This window comes from Caenorhabditis elegans, chromosome I, assembly GCF_000002985.6.
Source record: "Caenorhabditis elegans chromosome I".
Classification (NCBI taxonomy): Eukaryota; Metazoa; Nematoda; class Chromadorea; order Rhabditida; family Rhabditidae; genus Caenorhabditis; species Caenorhabditis elegans.
Window position 1 is genome coordinate 757,016 of NC_003279.8, and position 22,076 is coordinate 779,091.

The following is a 22,076-nucleotide window of genomic DNA, read 5'->3' on the forward strand; positions in this document are numbered from 1 at the left end:
GCAGACGGTTAAACAAAGCAACACAGTGGTGTCTCCGCCCAACTTCCGCGCGTCCGCCGCCGCCCTGTGTACTGTCTTGTCCTATCCTATCTCTCTTTTCTCCACCCCGGCTTGTGTGTGAGATTCTTCTCATTACTAGAAGAAGGTCTCTAGTAGAAGAAGAAGAAGAAGAAGAAGACGACGATGGAGAAGAAGCTGAAGGCACGACGCACTGTTTGCGCAACGATGTTTGTTTTTGCGCGCGCGAGCGCCGCATTTAAAACGTGTAAATCGGTTTCAAAAGCGCGCGCGCGCGGTCTTCTTTCTCCGCTTGCGCGCACGCATTGACAAAAAACCGAAAGGTGCAAAAGTGAAGAGGCCAACTACTTTCGTCCTCTTTGAGCACCTAATTGTGGAAAGCTTTTGCTCTGATGTGAAATGAAGTTGGGTAAGCTATTCCTGTCTGGGTGATGTTTTCAACTTCCGGGGGCATTGTTGGGAAAGTGAGGACCAAAATAGGCCATAAAAAATGAAGATATACATGCTTAGGCTTAGGCTTAGGCTAGGCTTAGGCTCAGATTCAGGCTTAGGCTTAGGCTTAGGCTTAGGCTTGGAATTAGGCTTGGCGTCAGTGGCGAGCGTGAGCTCGCCACTGACGCTATTTAAGCTTGGGTTTATAGCGTTTTTTTAATTTTTCAAAGGGTTCCCGTCTGCCGATCAAAGCGAAATTTAACAGAGAGTCGTATAGGCCGCCAAGAAGCTGAAGTTTCAAATTGATTTCATTAAAACTCGCTTAGGCTTAGGCTTAGGCTTAGGCTTAGGCTTACGTTTTAGCCATATGCTAGCTGATCCGGAACATATTTTTAAAAATTGCAATATTTGACCAAAAGCTGTATTTTTCAAAAATTCAAAAGTACGGTGAAATCATATGAAGTGCTTCTTTTTCTTTCATTAAACTGTTCAGAATTGTCATTTTTACTAGAAAATACCAAAAAAATATGCTAGCTTGACCGGAACATATTTTAAAAAATTAGAATTTTTGACCAAAAGCTGTTTTTTCAAAAATTGAAAAGTACTGGAAAATCATATGAAGTGCTTCTTTTTTCTTTCGTAAAACTGTTCAGAATTGTCATTTATACCAGAATATATTAAACAAAGTATGCTACCTAATCCGGAACATTTGTTTCCAAAATATTTTAAAAAAAAGATTTAGCGGCTCTGACTAAATTGTTTGTTCGTTTTTTCTGGACCCTTTTTTCCCCTTTTTTTGGGTGAAAAATTTTGTAAAAAATTTGACCGAGGTGTAGAGTTGAATTCATCAATTTTTGACATTTTTTGAGTACGGGCACATGAAAACGAAATTTCCAAAAACGCTTATTTCTCGGGATATAGTTCAATTCTACCAAATTTTTCTTTGCAAATCTGCTAATTCTACAAATCTACTAACCGAGGTGTAGAGTTGAACTCATTTCCAAAAAGAAGTAGCAGTCCTGAAAATGTTTTAGTGAGTCTTCTCATTACTCTAGAGCCCGAGCCAGTAAAATTGCTCCAGAAGTAGTAATTTATAAATTTTTGATGATTTTATGCTGTCCAATGATAGAGAAATTGTTAAAATTTTCAGATCAAATTGGAATTTTCACAGCCAAATATTTTGGAAAATTTTCCACAAAAAATTGGGCGGAAAATTGGAATATTAATTCGATTTAATTCGATTTGGAGCAGTGTATAAATTCAAAGTTTCCTCCCTTAACAGCCATTCAAATGCACTTTTTTCTTCGTTTAGTTTTTCTTATATATGGCCTCCAGGCTCTCACCAAGTTCCGTTTTACCGGAGAGTTTAAGTGCAAACATAAATTCCTGAGATCCCATGTTGTAGTTTATGAAGACGATGAGGTGTTGTGAGTAGAAATGAAAAATGAGAAATGTTGTATTTAATATTATAAATTGTTTCAGCGACAACGTTATCAGTAAACACCATTACGTGTTCCATACAAATGCACCACATATGTATCTCGTTGAGGCTGAAGATACCAATGACGGATTGCCAAAGTTTTTGGATGTATTACTTTTTAATTTCCCGCTTTTTCTCTAGTATTTCTCAGAAAATTTGAATTTCCCGCCAAAATTTTTTATCAGAAAATTTGAATTTCCCACCAAAATTTTTTATCAGAAGATTTGAATTTCCCACCAAAATTTTTTCTCAGAAAATTTGAATTTCCCACCAAAATTTTTTCTCAGAAAACTTGAAATTCCCGCCAAAAACTTTTTCTCAGAATTTTGAAATTCCCGCTAAAAAATGTTTCTCAGAAAATTTGAAATTCCCGCTAAAAAATTTTTCTCAGAAAATTAAAAATCCCCGCCAAAACTTTTTCTCAGAGAATTTGAATTTGCCGCCAAAAAATTGTTTTCTCATAAAATCTGAATTTCCCACCAAAATTTTTTCTCAGAAAATTTGAAATTCCCGCTAAAAAATTTTTCTCAGAAAATTTGAATTTCCCGCCAAAAAATTGTTTTCTCATAAAATCTGAATTTCCCACCAAAATTTTTTCTCAGAAAATTTGAAATTCCCGCCAAAAAGTGAACATTCTAGGAGTTTGGCAGTTTACCAAAACCTTGACTGACCATTTTGGAAAATCGAATAACCTCTTAAATAAAAACTCTAACTTGTAAAAATTTAAAAATTTAAATATATAGCTTTGCAGTCCTATTTCGAGTTATACATGATCATCGTCCACGATTGCACGGATAATGGGAAATACAAGTTGTTGACAGTTGACTTGGGATCTTATTATATCAAGGATGGGTAGGTACTTTCTACAGGGCAGGCTAGGGCTTCCATGGGAAGCAGGAGCGGTTTGCCGGCTTCTCGCCTGATTCCTGCACTTTGGCAAAAAGTCAAAGCCTCGATGCTCACACATAGGGCTGGCATATTGGACGTCCGGTTTTTTGAAATTTTAAATTTTTCCGAGAGGTAGTTTTTTTTGTACGGCGGCCGACAATTTCCGAGTTTGGCCACTCATGATAAAATTATATGATTAAGTATAGTGAGTGGCCAAACTCGGAAGTTGTCGGCCGCCGTAAAAAAAACTACCTCTCGGAAAATTTTAACATTTCAAAAAACCGGACGACCGGACGCCCAATATGTCAGCCCTACTCACACCAAATAGTACTATAAGCGGTTTTTTTTGCCGCAGCCGACACTTTACGGTTTCCACGCCGCACTGTACAGAAGGCGCGGCCCGAGGCAGTTGTCAGGCGTTTTGGCGCCTATATGCAAGCTCTAGGGCAGGCATTTCTGTTTTCAAAAAAATGAATATTTTCAGGCAGTACGATGAAACACGCAACATTGATCTGAACAATGCCGGTGAATGGACAAACGAAGTAATCGGAACAAAGGCGATGGTGATGTCCAAGATATTTATTTTCAATGTTTGATAAAATTGTTCATCAATATTCGAGCCTACCTGCCTACCTGCCTACAAGGTAGCCTACATATATTATTTTTCCTAATTAACAAAAATATAATTAAAACATGATTAAGATTTTCTGAAAATGAGCAAAAAGTGTTTTTAACTTCCACTTTTTGCCCAACAGGTTTAAGATAGGCATGTGACAAAGCCTACATTCAAGGCAACCTACGCCTGCCTCGGTACATGGTGCATCGACCAATATTTACCTCTTAGCTTCGAGAGCTTATATCTCGGTTACATTTTGCTCTATCAAAAAATGGCCAACTGAAAAACTGTTCTCCAATGCTTTTTCTACAATTTTGTGGTTAAAATTTTTTTAATATCTTGAAAACTAGCGAAAATATAAGCCACCAAGTCGCGCGCCGCCCCCCGAGAAAGCAATTCCAACCCAAGTTTATTGCAATAAAAACCAGTAGAAACGAAAGAAATGAGGTTGATTTTGGAGACTTTTCAGGTGACACGGGGAGCTTTTACATTGTTGGCATTATTCAGATTCGATTGAGAAGGAGAAGTCGTGGGGAGGCTGAAAAATGTTCTAAAGTTGTTGAAAAAAAAAACAAATCTGCATTTTTTAAAAACCTGATTCTTAGACTTCCATCCATTGCCATAAGTGCACAGAACAGTCTGTTGCTCTTGCTCTTTGTGCTCCGTGTCCTCGGAGCCATCATCAACCTTGTCTGGAACTGTCGGTGTTGGCTCAGTTGACGGAGCAAATGAGGAGGATGGTGTCGCAGATTCTTCAGTTGGTTTGGGAGATGATGGCGGAGCTGGCTGAGGTGGAATTGGAGATGCTCTTTTTTTTGGGGTTACTGCAGACTGTTTGCTCTTCAAACTCTTGCTCCGCGATTTTGTGCTCTTTTTTGTTTTCTTCTTTGGCTGCTTTTGTTGCTTCTTGCTTTTTATCTGAAAATTAGAGTTTCTAGGCAATCAAGCGATTTTCTAGGCCACCAGACATATATTTAGCCATGTCGGAATTTTCTAGGCCATCACAGACAGTTCTAGGCCATATAGAAATTTTCCTAGGCCACCTAAAACTTTTCTAGGCCACCAACAGTTTTCTATGACCGCGATTTTTGCTAGGCCACCAACAAAAGCAAATAACACATTTTCTAGGCCACCAACAGAATTTCAAATTTTTCTAGGCCTTTAACTCACATATTTCACAATGGAAGCGGCGGCGAACACGATGAAGGCTACAATGAGAATGCCAATAATTATGAATATCACTACTTTGGTCCATGGCGTCGATGATGCTGCAAAAATGGAGGTACAAATATGCAAACGCGCTCTACCGCACTACCAGTGCGGTAGAGCGCGTTTCAAACTAACAGCCAGAAGTTGGCGCCGGTGGTCGCTGAGTGGAGGTGGACATTATCAGGAAATGAATGAGAAAATGGAGAAATTTGGGAAAATTGATTAGAGACGTGGGATTTTTTTTTAATTTTTATAATATTTTTGAGTAGGGGGAAGGGGTGAGGGTCACGGAAAATACCAAAAATTTGTGATTTTTCCATTAAATTGGAGCAAAATTGACACCATACCTCGTGGCCTAGAAAACTGCAGAATTTCTAGGCCACACACGTTACGTCATAATTTACCTGTTAAACCAGGTAACCAACAATCAAATCAAGAGTAATTAATCATCTCCTATCTTCTTTTATTTCTCCGTTCCTACTCCCAATGTTTTTTTTTTGTAATTTGTGATCACAAATTGTTGCATTTTGTAGTACGCCATGTACGTCTGTGTACTACTTTTTTCTGAAAAGAATACAAAAATGTTCGCTTTCAGGAAAAAATAGTGAGAGGTAGAAGAAAATTACGGGGACTAGAAATATGTAAAAGTTCGACAACGTAGGCAGGTAGGCAGGTAGGCAAGTAGGCAGTTAGGCAGGTAGGCAGGTAGGTAGGCAGGATAGTAGGCTGCCAGGCATAATAAAGATGCAGGCACGTAGGCGGATGTTGCAGGCATGAGAAGTCACGGGGGTAGGCAGGCATGTGGGTATGTAAGCAGATGTAGGTATGTTGCAGTCATGATGAAGGCACGTGGGTAGGTAGGTAACTAGTTAGGCTGGTAGGGAGGTAGACAGGTAGGCAGGCAGGCAGACGCGTAGGAAGAGTTAGCCAGGATGCAGGCACGTAGGCAGATGTAGGTATGTTGCAGGCATGCTGAAGTCACGTGGGTAGGCAGATTGGTAGATGTGTACGCAGAGTAGGTATGTTGCGGGTATTATGAAGGCACGTGAGTAGGTAAGCAGGCAGGTAGGTAGGCAGGCAGGTAGGTAGACATGTAAATATGCAGGCATATACGTAGGGAGAACAAGCCATAATTCAGGCACGTAGGCAGATTTAGGTATGTTGTAGGCATGATGACGTAACGTGGGTAGGCAGATAGGCAGGTAGGCAGGCTCGTAAGCTGGCAGGCATAATAAAGACACATAAGCAGGCATGTAAATCTGCAGGCAGATACGTAGGAAGAGCAAGCCAGGATGCAGGCACGTAGGCAGATGTAGGTATGTTACAGGCATGATGAAGGCACGTGGGTAGGCAGGTAGGTAGGCAGCCAGGCAGGATCGGAGGTTGGTAAGCATAAAAAAGACAGGTAGGCGGGTAGGCAAGCATGTAAATGTGCAGGCAGATACGTAGAAAGAGCAAGCCAGGATGCAGGCACGTAGGCAGATGTAGGCATGTTGCAGGCATGATGAAGGCACGTGAGTAGGTATGCAGGGAGGTAGGTAGGCAGGCATGCAGGCACATAGGCAGATGTAGGTATGATTCAGGTAGGCAGGCAGGTAGGAAGACTGAATGCAGGCGTGTTGCTAGGCAATAGCGCCCTTTCCTTGTTATGACAATCTCGATAATCTAATAATAAGCTATTCAATCATATCACTGCGCCGATACACAAACTACCTGTTTTTTTGAGTATGCGTCTCGTCCCGTCTGCCCAAAAGCTTCTACAGAGTGATTAGACGGTATAAGGGGGAGAGATAGGATAGATTTCAATCATTCTCACTTTTTTCGTCCCTTTCTCTGTCTTCCTTCTCCCTTTTTTTACAGGGCGCTTTTCCCTTTTTCGTGTGTGTGAAGAGAGAGAGTGCATACAGGTGTAGAGGACGCCCAGACATCGAGACGGAACAGGATTCTTCATCGTCTTCAGCTATTTGGAAGAAGGAGTAGAAGGTGACGGTGTGTGTTTGGAGACGTGTAATCATCATGTCTTATAACACTTCCTTGCTCATTTTTCTCTGCTTCTCTGCCGTCTCTCTATCCACACAGTCTTTCGCCGTTTATCGATTATTACCCAAATCACAGACGGATTTTCAAGCTATACAGAGGTTATACAAAAATGCGACGGATCATGATGTGAGTTTTGTTTTCGCATTTTTGAGCAGATACAATTTCTAGGCCACGAAAAATTTTTCTAGGCCGTTGAAAAAATCACTAAGTTTTCTAGGTCACAATTTTGAGCAAGTTCTAGGTTATTAGATTATTACGCCATGGTGCATTTTTCTAGGCCATCAGGAAATTTTGCAGGCCACCATGAGTTTTTGATGCAGTTGAACTAAGTTAGTGGCCTAGAAAAACCTTTGTTAGCCTAGAAATATTTTCGCCGGCCTAAACACATTTTTGGTGGCCTAGAAACACTAACTTTTGGTAGCCTAAAAATTTTCTGTGACCTGGAAACATTGTTGGTGGCCTGAAAACATTTTTGGAGGCTTAGAAATATTCTTGGCAATTTGAAAACATTTTTGGTGGCCTAGAAATATTTCTGATGGCCTAGAATGTTTTTGTGGTCTATAAATAATTTTGGCGGCCTAAAAAAATTTGGAATGGCTTAGCAAAATTTTTTTGGTGGTCTACAGCCATTTTTAACGACCAAGAAACATTTTTGGTGGCCTGAAAACATTTTTGGTGGCCTAGAAACATTCTTGGTGGCCTGAAAAAACATTTTCGGTGGCCTAGAACCATTTTTGGAGACCTGGAAATGTTTTGGTGGCCTAGAATATTTTTGGTGGCCTAGAATATTTTTGTTGGTCTAGAAATATTTCTGATGGTCTAGAATGTTTTTGTGGTCTATAAATAATTTTGGTGGCCTAGAAATATTCTTGGAGACCTGATAACATTTTTGGTGACCTATAAATATTTTTGACAGCCTAAAAATTTTCGGTGGCCTAGAAATATTTCTGATGGCCTATAATGTTTTTGTGGTCTATAAATATTTTTAATGACCTAGAAACATTTTTGGTGGCCTTGAAACATTCTTGGTGGCCTAGAAATGTTTTTGGTTTCCTAGAAACATTCTTGGAGACCTGAAAACATTTTTGGTGGCCTAGAGACATTTTTAATGGCCTAGACACATTTTTGGTGGCCTAGAAATGTTGCTGATGGCCTATAATGTTTTTGTGGTCTATAAGTATTTTCGGTGGCCTAAAATATTTTTGGTGACCTAAAACATTTTTGGAGACCTGGAAATGTTTTGATGGCCTAGAAATATTTGTGCTGTGCTGAAACATTGTCGGTGGCCTAGAAATATTCTTGGAGACCTGAAAACATTTTTGGTGGCCTAGAAAAATTTTTAGTGACCTAAAAACTTTGGGAATTACCTGGAACCAATTTTGGCGACCTAGAAAAATTTTCCGTGGCCTAAAAATTCCCAATAATTAACAAATTTTTAGTTAAACTTCTGGAAAACGGGCAAGGACAAGCACGGGTTTTGGGATGTGATGGTGGATATGAAGAATTCGAAATATTTTTTGGACTTTCTACAAGTAAATGATATTTCTTACATAAAGACGATTGATGACGTGGAGGGGTGAGCTTTTTCTGAAATTTTGAAAATTACATAAAGAATATGTGCTCTATTGATAAACTGTTAGGATCACCGTAAATCGACAAGAATCTCCGTAAATCCACAACGGCCCCATCTCAAAAATTCCTAGGCCACACGTGTGACGTCATTTTTCTTCCAGATTAATAACAAAGCACGAGAACAACAAGACCCTCTCGAACATGTTCCCCCGTCTGTGGGATGACTCCTCGTCTGCTCACTATGACTTCCACACCTATGGATCCTATCAGCGAATGACTGATTGGATGAAGCAGCTGGTGGTGAAGTATCCAAAGATGGTTCAGTATATATCGATTGGAAAAACTACGGAGGGCAGGAATATCGATGGAGTTGAGGTAGGTCTAGAAGGCTGCCTTAGGTCTAGGTCTAAGTCTAGGTTTAGGTCTAGGTCTAAGTCTAGGTCTAGGTCTAGGTCTAGGTCTAGGTCTAGGTCTAGGTCTAGGTCTAGGTCTAGGTCTAGGTCTAGGTCTAGGTCTAGGTCTAGGTCTAGGTCTAGGTCTAGGTCTAGGTTTAGGTCTAGGTCTAGGTCTAGGTCTAGGTCTAGGTCTAGGTCTAGGTCTAGGTCTATGTCTAGGTCTAGGTCTAGGTCTAGGTCTAGGTCTAGGTCTAGGTCTAGATCTAGGTCTAGGTCTAGGTCTAGGTCTAGGTCTAGGTCTATGTCTAGGTCTAGGTCTAGGTCTAGGTCTAGGTCTAGGCCGATTTCGATTTCTATGTGTATGGCCTATAGTGATTTTCAGATCGGCGGAGACTCCCGCACCAAAAAGATTTTCTGGATCGATGGAGGTATTCATGCTCGAGAATGGGCGGCCCCGCACACGGCTCTCTTTTTCATCCATCAGGTATGTGATCCCGCCCCGTCAGAAAAAAGTGTGTTCCGATTAGTTCCGCTTGGATTACACAAATGTTGGCAGAGACAGAAAAAGGGAAAACTTGATAACAAATGGGTTGGAAAAAACGTAATCGGATGATGCAATCGCGCTCTATTGCACTACCTCAACAAAACATTTTTTTGCAGCTTACCTCCCGCGCAAACGAGCCCGGAATCAAGAAATTGCTGAACGAGATCACATTTGTAGTGGTTCCCTGCTTGAATCCAGATGGCTATGAGTTCACGAGATCCTCCACAAATCCACATGTAGGTTGGGGTAAGGTTACTGTACCCCCCCCCCCCCCCCTCCCCAACTCAAAGGCGCAAGCACTCCCAAATTTTTTGCAGGTTCGTCTGTGGCGTAAGAATCGCTCGAAAATGCAATGCCGTAAGGACATTTGGGGACGCAATCGCTGCTGTCGCGGTGTCGATTTGAATCGTAATTTCGATTTCCACTTCAGAGGTGAGAGAGAGAGGGTGAAGTGGTTTTTCTCAAAGTGGACTTGAAAATTAAGGGTCAAAGTTTTAAAAGAAAACTTTGAAAAAAACTTGGGAATTTGTTCACGAATATACGAAGTTGCTGAAAATTTGTAAAACGTTTTGGAACATTCTAAAACTATTTGAATTTAAATAATTTTTTAAACATACCAAAAAATCATGGATGTTCTCAAAATTCACGAAAGTTTCGAAAATTCCCTACAGTACTCCTGAACTAGCCCTACAGTATCCTTAAAGTACCCTACAGTACCTATACAGAACTCCTGTAGTACCCTTACAGTATCCCTAAAGTATCCCTACAGTACCCCTACAGTTTCCCTATAGTACCCCTACAGTACTCTCGCAGTATCCATACAGTAGCCCTACAGTATCCCTACAGTACCCCTACAGTATTCCTACAGTACCCCTACAGTAGCCCTACAGTACCCCAGTAGCACCCTTACAGCATCCCTAAATTATCCCTAAATTATCCCTACAGTACCCCTACAGTACCCCTACAGTACCCCTACAGCATCTCCATAGTACCCCTATAGTAGCCCTACAGTATCCCTACAGTTCCCACACAGCCCTTATAGTGCCTATACAGAACCCCTATAATACCCCATACAATACACCTACAGTACCCCTACAGTATCCGTAAATTACCCCTATAGTACCCCTACAGTACCCTGACGGTACTCCTACAGCACCCCTACAGGACCCCTATAACATCCCTACAGTACCCCTGCAGTACCCATACGGTTTCCTTACAGTATCCCGTGAGTATCCCAACAATACTCTCACAGTACTGCTACAGTACCCCAAAAGTACCCCTACAAAACCCCTACAGTACCCCTACAGAACCCTCACGGTACCCTACCGTATCCCTACAGTACCTGAAGCTCCAAAAATTTCCCCCACTTCCAGAAAGCGGTACAAGCGACGACCCGTGCTCCGAGATCTACCAGGGACCCTCTCCATTCAGTGAGCCCGAGGCAAAAGCCGTACGGGACGCGTTGTTGTCGCAGAGATATAAGGGAAGAACCGACGCCTATATCACACTACACACTTATTCACAGGTACTGTTAAGCAGTTGAAAACTTTTTCTCGGCCACCGATATTTTCTCGGCCATCGATATTTTCTCGGCCATCGTTATTTTCTCGGCCACCGAAATTTTTCGCGGTCATCGATATACTCTCGTTCACGGATATTTTTCCCAGCAACAGATTTTTTTCTCGGTCACCGATATTCTCTCGGCCACCAAAATTTTGTTTTTCGTGGCCATCTATATTTTCATCGGCCATCTATATTTTCTAGGCCACCAATTTTTTCTCGGTCTCCGATACTTTCTCGGCTACCAACTTTTTCTCGGCCACCAACTTTTTCTCGGCCACAGATTTTTTTCTCGGCCATTAATTTTTGACGGCCACCGAAATTTTTTCGGTCACCGATATTTTTCACGGCCATCGATATTTTTTGAAAATTTGATTTGAGCAAAATATTTTCAGATTTGGATTCATCCATATGGTCACAAGAAGGATGCATATCCAGGAGATATTAAGGATTTGGTGAGTGATGACGTCATTCTTCTTGAAACGTTGAAACTCAAATTTCCAGTACGAAGTTGGCAAAAAAGCTGCTCAGGCTCTGAAACGGGTTTACGGCACAAAATACGTAGTCGGAAGCGGTGCGGACACGCTCTACCCGGCGTCTGGAGGATCTGAAGATTGGGCAAAGCACGAGGCGAAGGTCAAATTTGTGTACCTTCTAGAATTGAGGCCCGACGAGAAAAGTAAAAAAAAAACGTTCAAAGTTGCTGAAAAAAGTTGGGCGATAATTTCAGACTGGGATGGGTTCATACTGGACGAGAAGGAGCTGATCCCGACGGCTCGGGAAACTTGGGAAGGTGTCCGAGTTGTGGCGGAAGCTGTGCTCGATCGGATAGTTGCCGGCAAGTCGACGGCTCCAAGAGGTAGGCAAACTTTGATGTGCCTGCCTGCCTTGTGCCTACAGTTTTATTACGAGTAGGCACGGAGGTAGGCAAGTAGGCAGGCAGAAATGTGGACCGATAGGCGTAAGGTTAAGGGCTTGCGAAGCTTTTGCGTAGGATTGCGAAGAAAAAGAAAAATTTTTAAATTACAGTGCGCACGGCCTAAAGGAGATGGCTTCTGAGGTAGTCACTACGATGCTCCGCTTGCTCTGACCACGCCCCTTTCCTGGTTTCTCGATTTTTGTTTTAGAAATTACACTTGTTTATTTTATGATTGTTGATAAATGTTTTTTTAAACATAATTTTTCTTGAAAAAACAACTTACAATTAGAGAAAATAGCAGCGAGCGGTCGTGGCCGCGAAATGAAAAACTCGGCCACCAGCTATAAAATTAAAACGTATAATAATTTGGTGGTTCAGTTTTGCAGAAAAAAAATGGCTGGCCGAGTTTTCACGTTTCTAGGCCATCTAGCAAAGTTGCTCTGAAGCGCTTTCGCGAATTCGTTTCCGAAAAAACTGTAGGTGAAAACTCGACCACGCTTTCTTAAAGCCACGAAATTTTGAAATAATTTCTCGGTCACCAATTTTTTCTCGGCCACCGATATTTTCTCGGCCACCGATATTTTCTCGGCCATCAAAATTTTTCTAGGCCACCAACTTTTTCTCGGCCATCTATATTTTCCCGGCCTCCGACATTTTTTCTCGGCCACCGATATTTTTCGCAGCCGTCTATATTTTCTTGGCTACCAATTTTTTCTCGGTCTCCGATACTTTCTCGGCTACCAACTTTTTCTCGGTCATAGATATTTTTCGCAGTCATCTATATTTTCTCGGTCAGCGATATTTTCTTGACAACCCATGTTTTTCTCGGCCACCGATATTTTTCTCGACCATCTATATTTTCTCGGCCACCAAAATTCATTCTCGGCCACTTATATTTTTCTCGGCCACCAATATTTTTCTCGGCCACCTATATTTTCTCGGCCACAGATTTTTTTCTCGGCCATTAATTTTTGACGGCCACCGACATTTTTTTCGGTCACCGATTTTTTCTCCGCCATCTATATTATCTCGGTCACCAATTTTTTTCGGTCATTGATATTTTCTCGGCCACCAATATTCTTCTCAGCCATCAATATTTTATCGTCCACCGATATTTTATCGGCCACCGAAATTTTTCGCGGTCATCGATATACTCTCGTTCACGGATATTTTTCCCAGCAACAGATTTTTTTCTCGGTCACCGATATTCTCTCGGCCACCAAAATTTTTCTCGGCCACCGATTTTTTTTCCTGGCCACAGATATTTTTCTCGGCCTCCGATATTTTTCTCGGCCACCGATATTTTTTCTCGGCCACCAATTTTTTTCTCGGCCTCCGAAGTTTTTCGTGGCCATCTATATTTTCATCGGCCATCTATATTTTCTAGGCCACCAATTTTTTCTCGGTCTCCGATACTTTCTCGGCTACCAACTTTTTCTCGGCCACCAACTTTTTCTCGGCCACAGATTTTTTTCTCGGCCATTAATTTTTGACGGCCACCGAAATTTTTTCGGTCACCGATATTTTTCACGGCCATTGATATTTTTTTCGGTCACCGATACTTTCTCGGCCACAAATATTTTCTCGGCCACCGAAATTTTTCGCGGTCATCTATATTTTCTCGGCCTCAGCCATCGATATTTTTCTGGACCGTCTAGTTTTTTTTTGGCGGCCGTGACCTCCAAATAGAATTACAAAAATAAACGATACATCTCATATTTCTGTGCAAATCCTCAAGTACCCCCCCCCCCCCCCCTATATTTATTGTTCCAGAAGCCCCAAAAGCTCGCGGATTCCGATTCGGCGACGGCACCGAAGGATCATGTTTCGATGTCCGACACGCGTGCAAACGATGGGTTCAGGAACGGGAGGAGCTGTGCAGGACGGTGCCAATTTTCATGCGCGAGAACTGTGCCTACTCTTGCAATTTCTGTTGATTTTTTTGGTGTGCCACTTCTTTTTTTCTGTACATATATCCATTTTGTCTTCTACATACATATATATATGTATATGAAATGTTTAAAAACCTAAAACCTAAAAAAAAACCAACCTAATACAGTGTTCACGAGCGCCCCCCGCCGCCGGCGGCTCCTTATTTGCCTTGTGCTCACCGTGAGGTGGCTCCGCGCGGGAGCCCCAGTGATGAGCATCTCTTTTGTCCACACGAATAATACAATAACACGGGCTCCTCTTCAAATATGACAAAATGTCAAATTTTGGCGTCTCTCCTGACTTGGAGCTTCTGGGTCTTCAGACACGTTCTTGTGTGTGAGGCGAGATGCGATTACCCTCTATATTATTGATTTTTGGAGCATTTTTTGGTTTTCTAGGGGCTATTCATAATACAGATGATAATGCCGGCTATCATAAGTAAGTCCCCAAAATACCCATATGGCCTAGAAATTCGGAAAACTCTTCCATTTCACTTTTGGTAGGGACATTTGGTTTCTGTGCTAGCTTTTATGCTGAACATGGTAATTTAAATTTCCTAGGCCAGTGTATATGTTTTTCTAGGCTACGACATACAATTTTTTAGGCCACAAAATATTTTTTTTTAATTGCGGCTTATAAAAATGTTCCATAAATTATCTATTTTTGAATTACAGTCTGAAAATTTCCATTTTTCAAGGGCACCTTTCTAGGTCACAAAAACGGATTTTTTCAACATAGGCATTTTTCAACTTTTTCTAGGCCACGACAGATGGAAGAGCTTTTCGTAAAAAAAGCTCGGCCACCACCCCACCTAACCAAAAAACTTCCAGCTTCAAACTAATCCGAATCAATCCGGAAACTGAAGGAAGTGTGAAATATCTTCGAAGTCTGTACGAGGATCCCTCTCCGTACGAGCTGGATTTCTGGCAGCCTCCTACGAATATCGGTTAGTGTGACTTACCCACGTGATGTTAGCGTGCTCCATTTTAGTTTGATCTACGTAGATCTACCAAAAATGCGGGAGAAGAGACGCAAAGTTCTCAACTGATTCTGCATGGTTAAGAACGCACTGACGTCACATTTTTTGGGAAAAAAATTTCCGCATTTTTTGTAGATCAAACCGTGATGGGACAGTTTGCCACCACGTGCTTACCCAGGAAAATCTGAAATTTTTCGAATTTTCAGGAGCTATCGTAGACTTGACAGTTGCTCCGGCGGATGCTCCAAGATTTGTGAAGGATTTGGAATCGAAGAAGATCAGCTACATCGTGGCGGTTAATGATTTGTCAAAGTTCGTTTTTTTTTCTAGGCCACGGCCATCTGTGACGTCACTAAACTAGTTTCCAGAGCAATCGAAAACGAGCGCGGAAGCGACAAATTCTACAACCCGGTCGCTGGTTTTGCATACGACAAGTACAACAGTTTGGAGGAGATTCAAACAGAAATGAAGCGGCTTAAGAAGGAATACCCGACCATGATCACGCTTATCGATATCGGACAAAGTCACGAGAATCGTACGCTTTTGGTGATGAAGGTAAGAGCGAACGCGCTCTATTGAGTGGGCGTGGTCACGTCCACGTTTTGCAAAGTGGGCGCACGGTTCCTTTACAGCGGTCCCAGCTTTTGAAGTTTTGAGTAATTTTTATATGGGAATTGCTAAAATTCATTTAAAAAAAACCCAAAAATACTTTTAAAGTCGTAACGAAAAAAAACAACCGTGCGCACGTCTTGCAAAAAGTGGGCGTCCCAAAATTTAAAAACGACGGAATTTCATTATTTCAAACGCTCCAAACTCATTTTCACTACAAAGACATCACGCGCCTCCTGGGAAAGCCCTTACTCATTTGCTGGATATATGACGTCACTAAATTAGTAGATGTGTGAAACCGCGCTCCATTGTACTACGCAACACCGATCCCACGTGGTGTCAAAGTGTCCCATTTCGGTGTGATCTACCATAAATGCGGAAATATTGACGCGGATTTCTAAACAGATTTCGCATGGTTAAGAGCGTGCTGACGTCACAAACTTTTCTCTGCAAGAAATTCCCACATTTTTTGTAGATCACACTAAAATGGGACCGTTTGACGCCACCTGCGCTCTCACTTTCAACACTCCCATTAAGCATTTCATGTACGCGCCAAAACGCACGGATTTCTGGCTCCCCTCATAAATTGAAATGGAGTTTGAAAAAGAGTTTGCCGAACTAGGTCATTTTGGCTCGGCCATATTTGGGGTAGATTTTCGCCGCGTTGCGTGTCGCGTCGCGGCTCAATTTAAGTTGTAAATCTAAATGTGTTTGTCCGTGTGGAGTACCCGACTTTTCCACGCGTTGCCCGGAATGCTATTGTCGATGGAGCGCGAAAAATTCAATAAGGAAGGCCAGAACCCCGTGAAAACGCCTGCCGCGCCCCCGCCTGCCTTGCAGCGCGGAACCCAAAAAGTGTCGGCCGCGGCGAAAGGCCCTCGCACTATGTGGTGTTAATACCTAGCTATTGACTTATCGCCATAGTGTAAAAAAACCCAAACTCCCAAATTTTCAGATAACCGGAAAACGAAACCCCCTCGGCTCGAAAATCTCCATGTGGATTGACGCTGGAATTCATGCTCGAGAATGGATTGCTCCGGCGACCGCAATGTACATTGCTCATGAGCTTCTCCTCGGGTATGAAAACGACGCGACGGTGGCTAAGCTGATGGACCATATCGATTTTTATATTCTACCTGTGATGAATCCAGATGGATATGAGTATTCCAGAGAAAAGGTTGGTTTTTGAACCTTAAAAAAGCCTTAAAACTAGTGCTCTATTTCAGAACCGCATGTGGAGGAAAAACCGGAGCCCCGCAAAATGCGCCCGGCAAACTTTCAGTACGGTCTGCTGCTCTGGAGTCGACCTCAACAGGAACTTCGATTGGTTCTGGGCCTGTAAGTCACGTGGTGTGAGAAAGTCTCATTGAAGTTTGATCTACAAAAAATGCGGGAATTTTTTGTAGATCAAAGCGAACTGGGACTTTCTGACTCTACGTAGTTAGCTCAATATTAGACCTTAAAAAATAACTTAATCTTAAAAATTTCCAGCCACCGGTTCGTCTTCGGATCCGTGCCACGACACGTATCACGGCTCGGCGGCCTTCTCGGAGCCTGAATCACAAGCTGTCAGGGATTTCCTGGAGCAAAACACACCCGAGGCGTTCATCTCGCTGCATTCCTACTCCCAAATGTGGTTGATACCATATGGACACAGAAAACAGAGTTATCCACAGGACTACCATACTGGACTGCGGCCATTGGCTCTGCGAGCAACTAAGGCGTTGTATGAGTTGTATGGGACGAAATATCAAGTCGGGACCGGCGCTGATTTGATGTGTAAGTTAATATCCTTTTTTTCGAATTTTTAAATTTCTAAGGATTTCAAGAAATTTTAAAATTTTGAAAATTAAAAAAACAATTTTTTTCGGAATGTTTAAAAATTAAAAAAAAAATTTTTTTAATAGATTTTTTAAAGCTTTTTTTTGGAAAATTTTGGATTTCTGAATAATTTTTTTTTCAGAACTGGAATTTTTGAGTTTATTAAAGATTTTTTTAGGACTTTTTAATTTAGACATTTCCTGAAAAATTTTTAAATTATTAAAATTTCGAACTTTTTCGATATTTTCGGATTTTTTTGCAACCTGAATTTTATTTTTTTTTTGGATTTATTGGAATCAGGGGTGGGCAGCAAGATTTTTTCCGGCAAATCGGCAAATCGGCAATTTGCCGGAATTGAAAATTTCCGCCAAATCGACAATTGCCGGAATTGAAAATTTCTGGCAAAACGGCAAATCGGCAAACTGCCGGAATTGAAAATTTCTGGCAAACCGGCAAACAGGCTAATTGCCGATTTGCCGAATTTATCGATAAATCAGTTTGCCAAACGGCAATTTCCCCCACCCCTGATTGGGATCTTTGAAATAAAACAGGAAGAAATTTTAAATTGTTGGAAATTTTGTAATTTTCCGGAATTTTAATAAAAAAATGCTGAAAATTCTAAAAGTTTTGGAACTATGTAAAATTATTTGTGATTTAAAAAAAAACATTTTTTGGACTTTTCTGAAATTTCACGGATTTCTGGCTTCTCTCATAAATTGAAATGGAAGAGTTTTTGCCGAACTTGGCCATTTTGGCTCTGCCATATCTGGGATGGATTTACGGCGCGCTTCATGTCGCGTCGCGGCTCGTAAAACTAAATGCACTTGTCCGTGTGGAGTGAGGAGAAAATTCAATGAGGAAGGCCAGAACCCCGGATTTTTGAAATTTTGAAGTTCTGAGAAACCTGTGACTTCTACACTAACCCTGAAGAATTTCAGACGAAGCTTCTGGAGGATCACATGATTGGGCTAAGGGGCAGCTTAAGGTCCCCTATGCCTACCTGATTGAGCTCCGACCAAAGAACACCATGATGGGGTAAGCAGGACGATGGATCCTATCAAAATTAAAATTTCATTCCAGCCACGGCTTCCTTCTCCCCGAACGAGAAATTGTGCCCACTGGACTGGAAACCTTCGAATCCATCAAAGTGGTTGCCGACGAGCTTGTGGCGCAATTTGTGGAACCTGTGATTCGAGCCAAGCTGACCACAACCACAAAGCCCGCAATCCCACCGTATCGGCGTGGGTACTCTATAATCGACACCACAACTATGGAGCCGGTCGATGAGATTACACAGAAGCCTACAGAAGCTCCAACCACAGAGGAGCCCACCACCACTACTACGGAGGAACCTACAACTACCACAACGACCGAGGAGCCTACCGAAGCCCCAACAGAACCCAGTCCGACTACTGTCGAGGCCACCGAGGCTTCTACAACACCAGAAGCTTCCACATCCTCTGAGACAAGTACCACAGAGAATTCTGAACCCAACCAGAAGACATCCACACCAGTGGCACCTGAAGCAAGCACCGTTGAGGAGGTTGGTTTTTGGCTTAGTCTCAGGCTTAGGCCTAGGCTTAGGCTTAAACTTAGCCTTAGTCTTAGACTGAGGTTTAGGCTTAAGCTTAGGCTTCAGCTTAGGCTTAAACTTAGTTTTATCTTAGGCTGTGGCTTAGTCTTAGACTTAGTTTTAGGCTTAAGCTTAGGCTCAGACTTCGGCTTAGGCTTAGGCTTAGAATTAGGCTTAGTTTTAGGCTTAGACTTAGTCTTGGGCTTAAGCTTCGGCTTAGGCTTAGTCTTAAGCTTAGGCTTAGGCTTGCACTTGGGCTTGGCGTCAGTGGCGAGCGTGAGCTATTTAGGGTTTTATGCTTAGCTTTAGACTTAGGCTGAGGTTTAGGCTTAGGCTTCGGCTTAAGCTTAGGCTTATGCTTAAGCTTAGGCTTGGACTTAGGCTCATACTTAGGCTTAGGCTTAGGCTTGCACTTGGGCTTAGGCTTAGGCTTATGCTTAGTTTTAGGCTTAGATTTAGGTTCAGGCTTAGGCTTATACCTAAGCAAATACATTTTTGGAACTATTTGGATATTTGCCAGCGACCTATTTTATCAACTTCGAATTTCCCAAACCATTCCAGGAAACAATCACACCGATCAAATGCGTCGACTACGGTGACTACTGTCGTCTTTGGGGAGTCTTACAGCTCTGCTATCGGGATCAGGTCTCCAAGTTGTGCCCCAAGACTTGCGACTCGAGGTGCTCTTTTTCGGTGTGAGGCGCACGCTGGAAACTATCGTATGACAAATTGTCAGCTTATGTATGTATAAATGATTTCAAACTTTTGTAATTGTGGACTAAAAACTACATTTTTCATGCCTGACTGACTGCCTGGCAGCGTGTCAGCGCCCGACATTTTCTGAGTTCCACGACGGGATCCTGGCAGGCGTAGGCGTGCAATTTTTAACTCATCAAATTGCTTGGAATAATTAAGCACTGCTACAAATGATGTCACTAGCTACAAACTACAAACTAGGAATTTCACACTACAAACTACAAACTACAATCTTAGCTCTTCAAGCTATGAAATACAAACTAAGAAATTTTTATTTTTCAATATTTTTTAAACGAGGTGTAATTATGGGCGTATATAGTAAAAACTGGAACGACAAAATGCAAATCACAAACTACAAACTAGAAACTAAAAACTAGAAACTGCAAACCACAAACTACAAACCACAAACTACAAACTACAAACTACAAACTACAAATTACAAACTACAAGCTACAAACTACTGAACTCTGAATAAATTTGAACGTGTAAATTTTGCGTTTTTGTGCAATGATTGGACGTATGAATTGCGAAACCATAAGTGTTTAATCACATACTACAAACTACAAACTACAAACTACAAACTACAACCTAGAAACTACAAACTACAAACTACAAAATATAAATTACAACCTTCAAGAAATTTGTATTTTTCAATATTTGTCGAACAAGTTTTAATTATTCGACGAATAAAGTCAAAGCTGAAATCATAAAATGCTAACCACAAACTACAAACTACAAACTACAAACGGCAAACTACAAGCTACAAATTACTGAACTCTAATAAAATTTGAAAGTGTACTCATGGTTTTGTGCAATTACTGGACGTATGAATTACGAAACCATAAGTTTTTAGTCACACACTACAAACTATAAATTACAAACTACAAACTACAAATGAAAACTACAAACTACAAACTGGAAACTACAACAGCAAACTACAAACTACAAACTACAAGCTACAAACGCTTATATAATTCGATTTTAGTTATTTTCTGTTTTTTATTTTTCCAAATTCTCAAACCTGAAATAAAATTACCTACACACAAATGTTTCTCATTATGCATCGAATGACTAATATTTTCCAATAAACGTTTTGAAAAAGTATGGAAGAAACAAAAAATGGAAAACAAAGGCGGAAATATGCATTTTTCTTCTCATTTTCTTGAAATTCGTGTGATTGTACTTATTGATTTTTTGTTGTTGTTAAAAACGTGGTAGGCAGGCATTCATGCCTACGTGCCTGCCTACCAGTCGAATTCGAACCCGCAAGATGTCGGCCGCTCCCTTCGATTTTGGAAGTTTTTACTTATTTTCCTCTTCTGCTAACACATTAGACAATTATTATTCAACCCGTGTACACAATAGGGCGGCTAATAATTAGGTTGGCAGGTAGAGGTGTACAGGAAACGTTTATAAGCTCTTTATTTACTACTGAGCTACCACTTATTTGGAGCCAATGCATTTTGTTTCTCAACAAGTTGGAGATTCCAGAACAACCAAGATTTGGGCGGGGCTTATTTTGAGGCAATTTTTCAACTGTACAGTAGATTCATATAATTTAAGTTTTGAAAACATTTAGGCGGGAATTCAAACATTTATTTTTAAAACCATCTTGGCGGGAATTCAAATTCTAGTTTTTCGAAAACACTTTGGCGGGAATTCAAAATGTTATTTCTTAACAACTTCCTGAAATGCTCTAGAACCTTCTGGAATATTTGAGAAAACTCTAGAATGTTCTAGAACCTTCTGAAAAATTCGAAAAAAGTCTAGAATGTTCTAGAGCCTTTTGGAAAATTCGAAAAAAATCTGGAATATTCTAGAACCTTTTGGAAATTTTGAGAAAATTCTGGAATGTTTTGGAACCTTCTGGAAAATTCGAGAAAATTCTGGAATGTTCTAGAACCTTCTGAAAAATTTGAGAAAATTCTGGAATGTTCTAGACCCTTCTGGAAATCCGAGAAAATTCTGGAATGTTCTGGAACCTTCTGGGAAATTTTTAGAAAAATCCTGGAATTCTCTAGGACCTTCTGGAAAATTTGAGAAAATTCTTGTCGCCAAAGTTTTGTGAAAAAATTTAGCTGGAAACTAAATAATTTTGTGAGAATTCAAACTTTAATTTTTCCAATTTTTTCGGATTTTTTTTTTAGCTTTTAAGCTTTTTACATTTTCTATAAATTTTAGATTTCAAAAAAAAATTGGCGAAAAATTTTGACCAAATTTTTTGGCTTTATAGCATAATTTCAAAAAGTTTAAAAAGTCCAAACTTTGCTCCAGTCCCCAAAAAAAAATTTGGTGGAAAATTCAAATCATGTTTTTTTTTCAAAAAATTTCATGGCCTAGAAATTTCAGCAAAGCAGTAAGGCCGCCTACCTCCCTTCAATCCGAAAAATACCTAAAAATCAATCCCAAGCAATTAGTCTCATCAAGAAAGAAAAGAGCTCTGCTTGTGCCCACTCCTCATCTCTTCTCATGTATTTGCTTTCAATTAAACATCTTACTCAGACAGCATAACGAAGGAAACAAAAAACGAAAGAATAACGAAATGAGCATATTTCCTTTATTTATTCCTTATTTATGTATTCAGGTAGAACAAAAAACCGGCTCGGCGGGTTTATTTGTCTGTAAATCTTATGCCTACACGCCTACCTACAGCGGCCCTGACTGCCTATTTGCCTAGTGTTTTTTGTCCTTTTCGGTTGGTTTTTTTGAAAATTTTTCCTGATTTTTTTTGTC

The 22,076-nt window shown here is 40.9% G+C and overlaps 4 protein-coding genes and 3 non-coding genes across 10 annotated transcripts; 5 read left to right on the forward strand and 2 right to left on the reverse strand.

Moving 5' to 3' along the window:
* Nucleotides 1-282: 282 nt before the first annotated feature.
* Nucleotides 283-3,432, forward strand: Y18H1A.8 (the record flags this gene model as incomplete). 2 transcript variants are annotated; one of them, NM_058376.4, is made up of 5 exons in its annotated part: nt 283-427; nt 1,601-1,877; nt 1,933-2,038; nt 2,682-2,782; nt 3,303-3,432. In NM_058376.4, 4 exons carry the CDS (start codon nt 1,741-1,743, stop codon nt 3,412-3,414), a joined length of 456 nt encoding a protein of 151 aa, NP_490777.2. The 2 variants fall into 2 exon arrangements, with proteins under 2 accessions (NP_490777.2, NP_001293177.1); NM_001306248.3 differs by lacking the exons at nt 283-427; nt 1,601-1,877; nt 1,933-2,038 and having other exon boundaries at nt 2,700-2,782; nt 3,303-3,414.
* On the forward strand, nt 521-603 carry Y18H1A.16. The gene has a single exon (NR_049917.1). It is a non-coding gene; the product is annotated as an Unclassified non-coding RNA Y18H1A.16 (non-coding RNA).
* A 400-nt stretch (nt 3,433-3,832) lies between the features above and the next one.
* mps-3 (MiRP K channel accessory Subunit) lies at nt 3,833-4,834 on the reverse strand. The gene is made up of 4 exons (NM_058377.4): nt 4,779-4,834; nt 4,605-4,702; nt 4,029-4,352; nt 3,833-3,972 (listed from the first exon to the last, which is right to left on the reverse strand). The coding sequence occupies exons 1-4, from the start codon at nt 4,819-4,821 to the stop codon at nt 3,934-3,936; spliced, it is 504 nt and encodes a 167-aa protein (NP_490778.1). The 5' UTR covers nt 4,822-4,834; the 3' UTR covers nt 3,833-3,933.
* A 1,628-nt stretch (nt 4,835-6,462) lies between these two features.
* T06A4.3 lies at nt 6,463-13,705 on the forward strand. Of its 2 annotated transcripts, none has more exons than NM_001026440.5 (11): nt 6,463-6,809; nt 8,123-8,259; nt 8,417-8,630; nt 9,033-9,134; nt 9,311-9,430; nt 9,512-9,626; nt 10,568-10,719; nt 11,150-11,209; nt 11,259-11,433; nt 11,485-11,613; nt 13,447-13,705. In NM_001026440.5, exons 1-11 carry the CDS (start codon nt 6,660-6,662, stop codon nt 13,608-13,610), a joined length of 1,518 nt encoding a protein of 505 aa, NP_001021611.1. In that variant the 5' UTR covers nt 6,463-6,659; the 3' UTR covers nt 13,611-13,705. The 2 variants fall into 2 exon arrangements, with proteins under 2 accessions (NP_001021611.1, NP_001021612.1); NM_001026441.4 differs by lacking the exon at nt 13,447-13,705 and adding an exon at nt 11,784-11,926 and having other exon boundaries at nt 6,634-6,809.
* A 171-nt stretch (nt 13,706-13,876) lies between these two features.
* On the forward strand, nt 13,877-19,354 carry T06A4.1 (the record flags this gene model as incomplete). Of its 2 annotated transcripts, none has more annotated exons than NM_182009.5 (10): nt 13,877-14,043; nt 14,436-14,551; nt 14,791-14,896; nt 14,953-15,139; nt 16,149-16,370; nt 16,420-16,531; nt 16,685-16,972; nt 17,953-18,049; nt 18,095-18,557; nt 19,149-19,286. In NM_182009.5, exons 1-10 carry the CDS (start codon nt 13,952-13,954, stop codon nt 19,284-19,286), a joined length of 1,821 nt encoding a protein of 606 aa, NP_871809.1. In that variant the 5' UTR covers nt 13,877-13,951. The 2 variants fall into 2 exon arrangements, with proteins under 2 accessions (NP_871809.1, NP_001380041.1); NM_001392492.1 differs by having other exon boundaries at nt 13,904-14,043; nt 19,149-19,354.
* On the forward strand, nt 17,350-17,570 carry T06A4.5. Its single transcript, NR_049918.1, has one exon. It is a non-coding gene; the product is annotated as an Unclassified non-coding RNA T06A4.5 (non-coding RNA).
* On the reverse strand, nt 17,424-17,569 carry T06A4.4. Its single transcript, NR_049919.1, has one exon. It is a non-coding gene; the product is annotated as an Unclassified non-coding RNA T06A4.4 (non-coding RNA).
* Nucleotides 19,355-22,076: the final 2,722 nt, after the last annotated feature.

Bases quoted from the DNA above. Each gene is read 5' to 3' on its own strand.
- mps-3 (NM_058377.4), bottom strand. From the start codon at position 4,821: ATGTCCACCTCCACTCAGCGACCACCGGCGCCAACTTCTGGCT. The intron at 4,703-4,778 runs GTTAGTTTGAAA...CCATTTTTGCAG, and splicing joins ACCGGCGCCAACTTCTGGCT to CATCATCGACGCCATGGACC. The intron at 3,973-4,028 runs GTTTTTAAAAAA...AACATTTTTCAG, and splicing joins GATGGAAGTCTAAGAATCAG to CCTCCCCACGACTTCTCCTT.
- T06A4.3 (NM_001026440.5), top strand. From the start codon at position 6,660: ATGTCTTATAACACTTCCTTGCTCATTTTTCTCTGCTTCTCTGCCGTC. The intron at 9,627-10,567 runs GTGAGAGAGAGA...CCCCACTTCCAG, and splicing joins TTTCGATTTCCACTTCAGAG to AAAGCGGTACAAGCGACGAC. The intron at 11,210-11,258 runs GTGAGTGATGAC...TCAAATTTCCAG, and splicing joins CAGGAGATATTAAGGATTTG to TACGAAGTTGGCAAAAAAGC.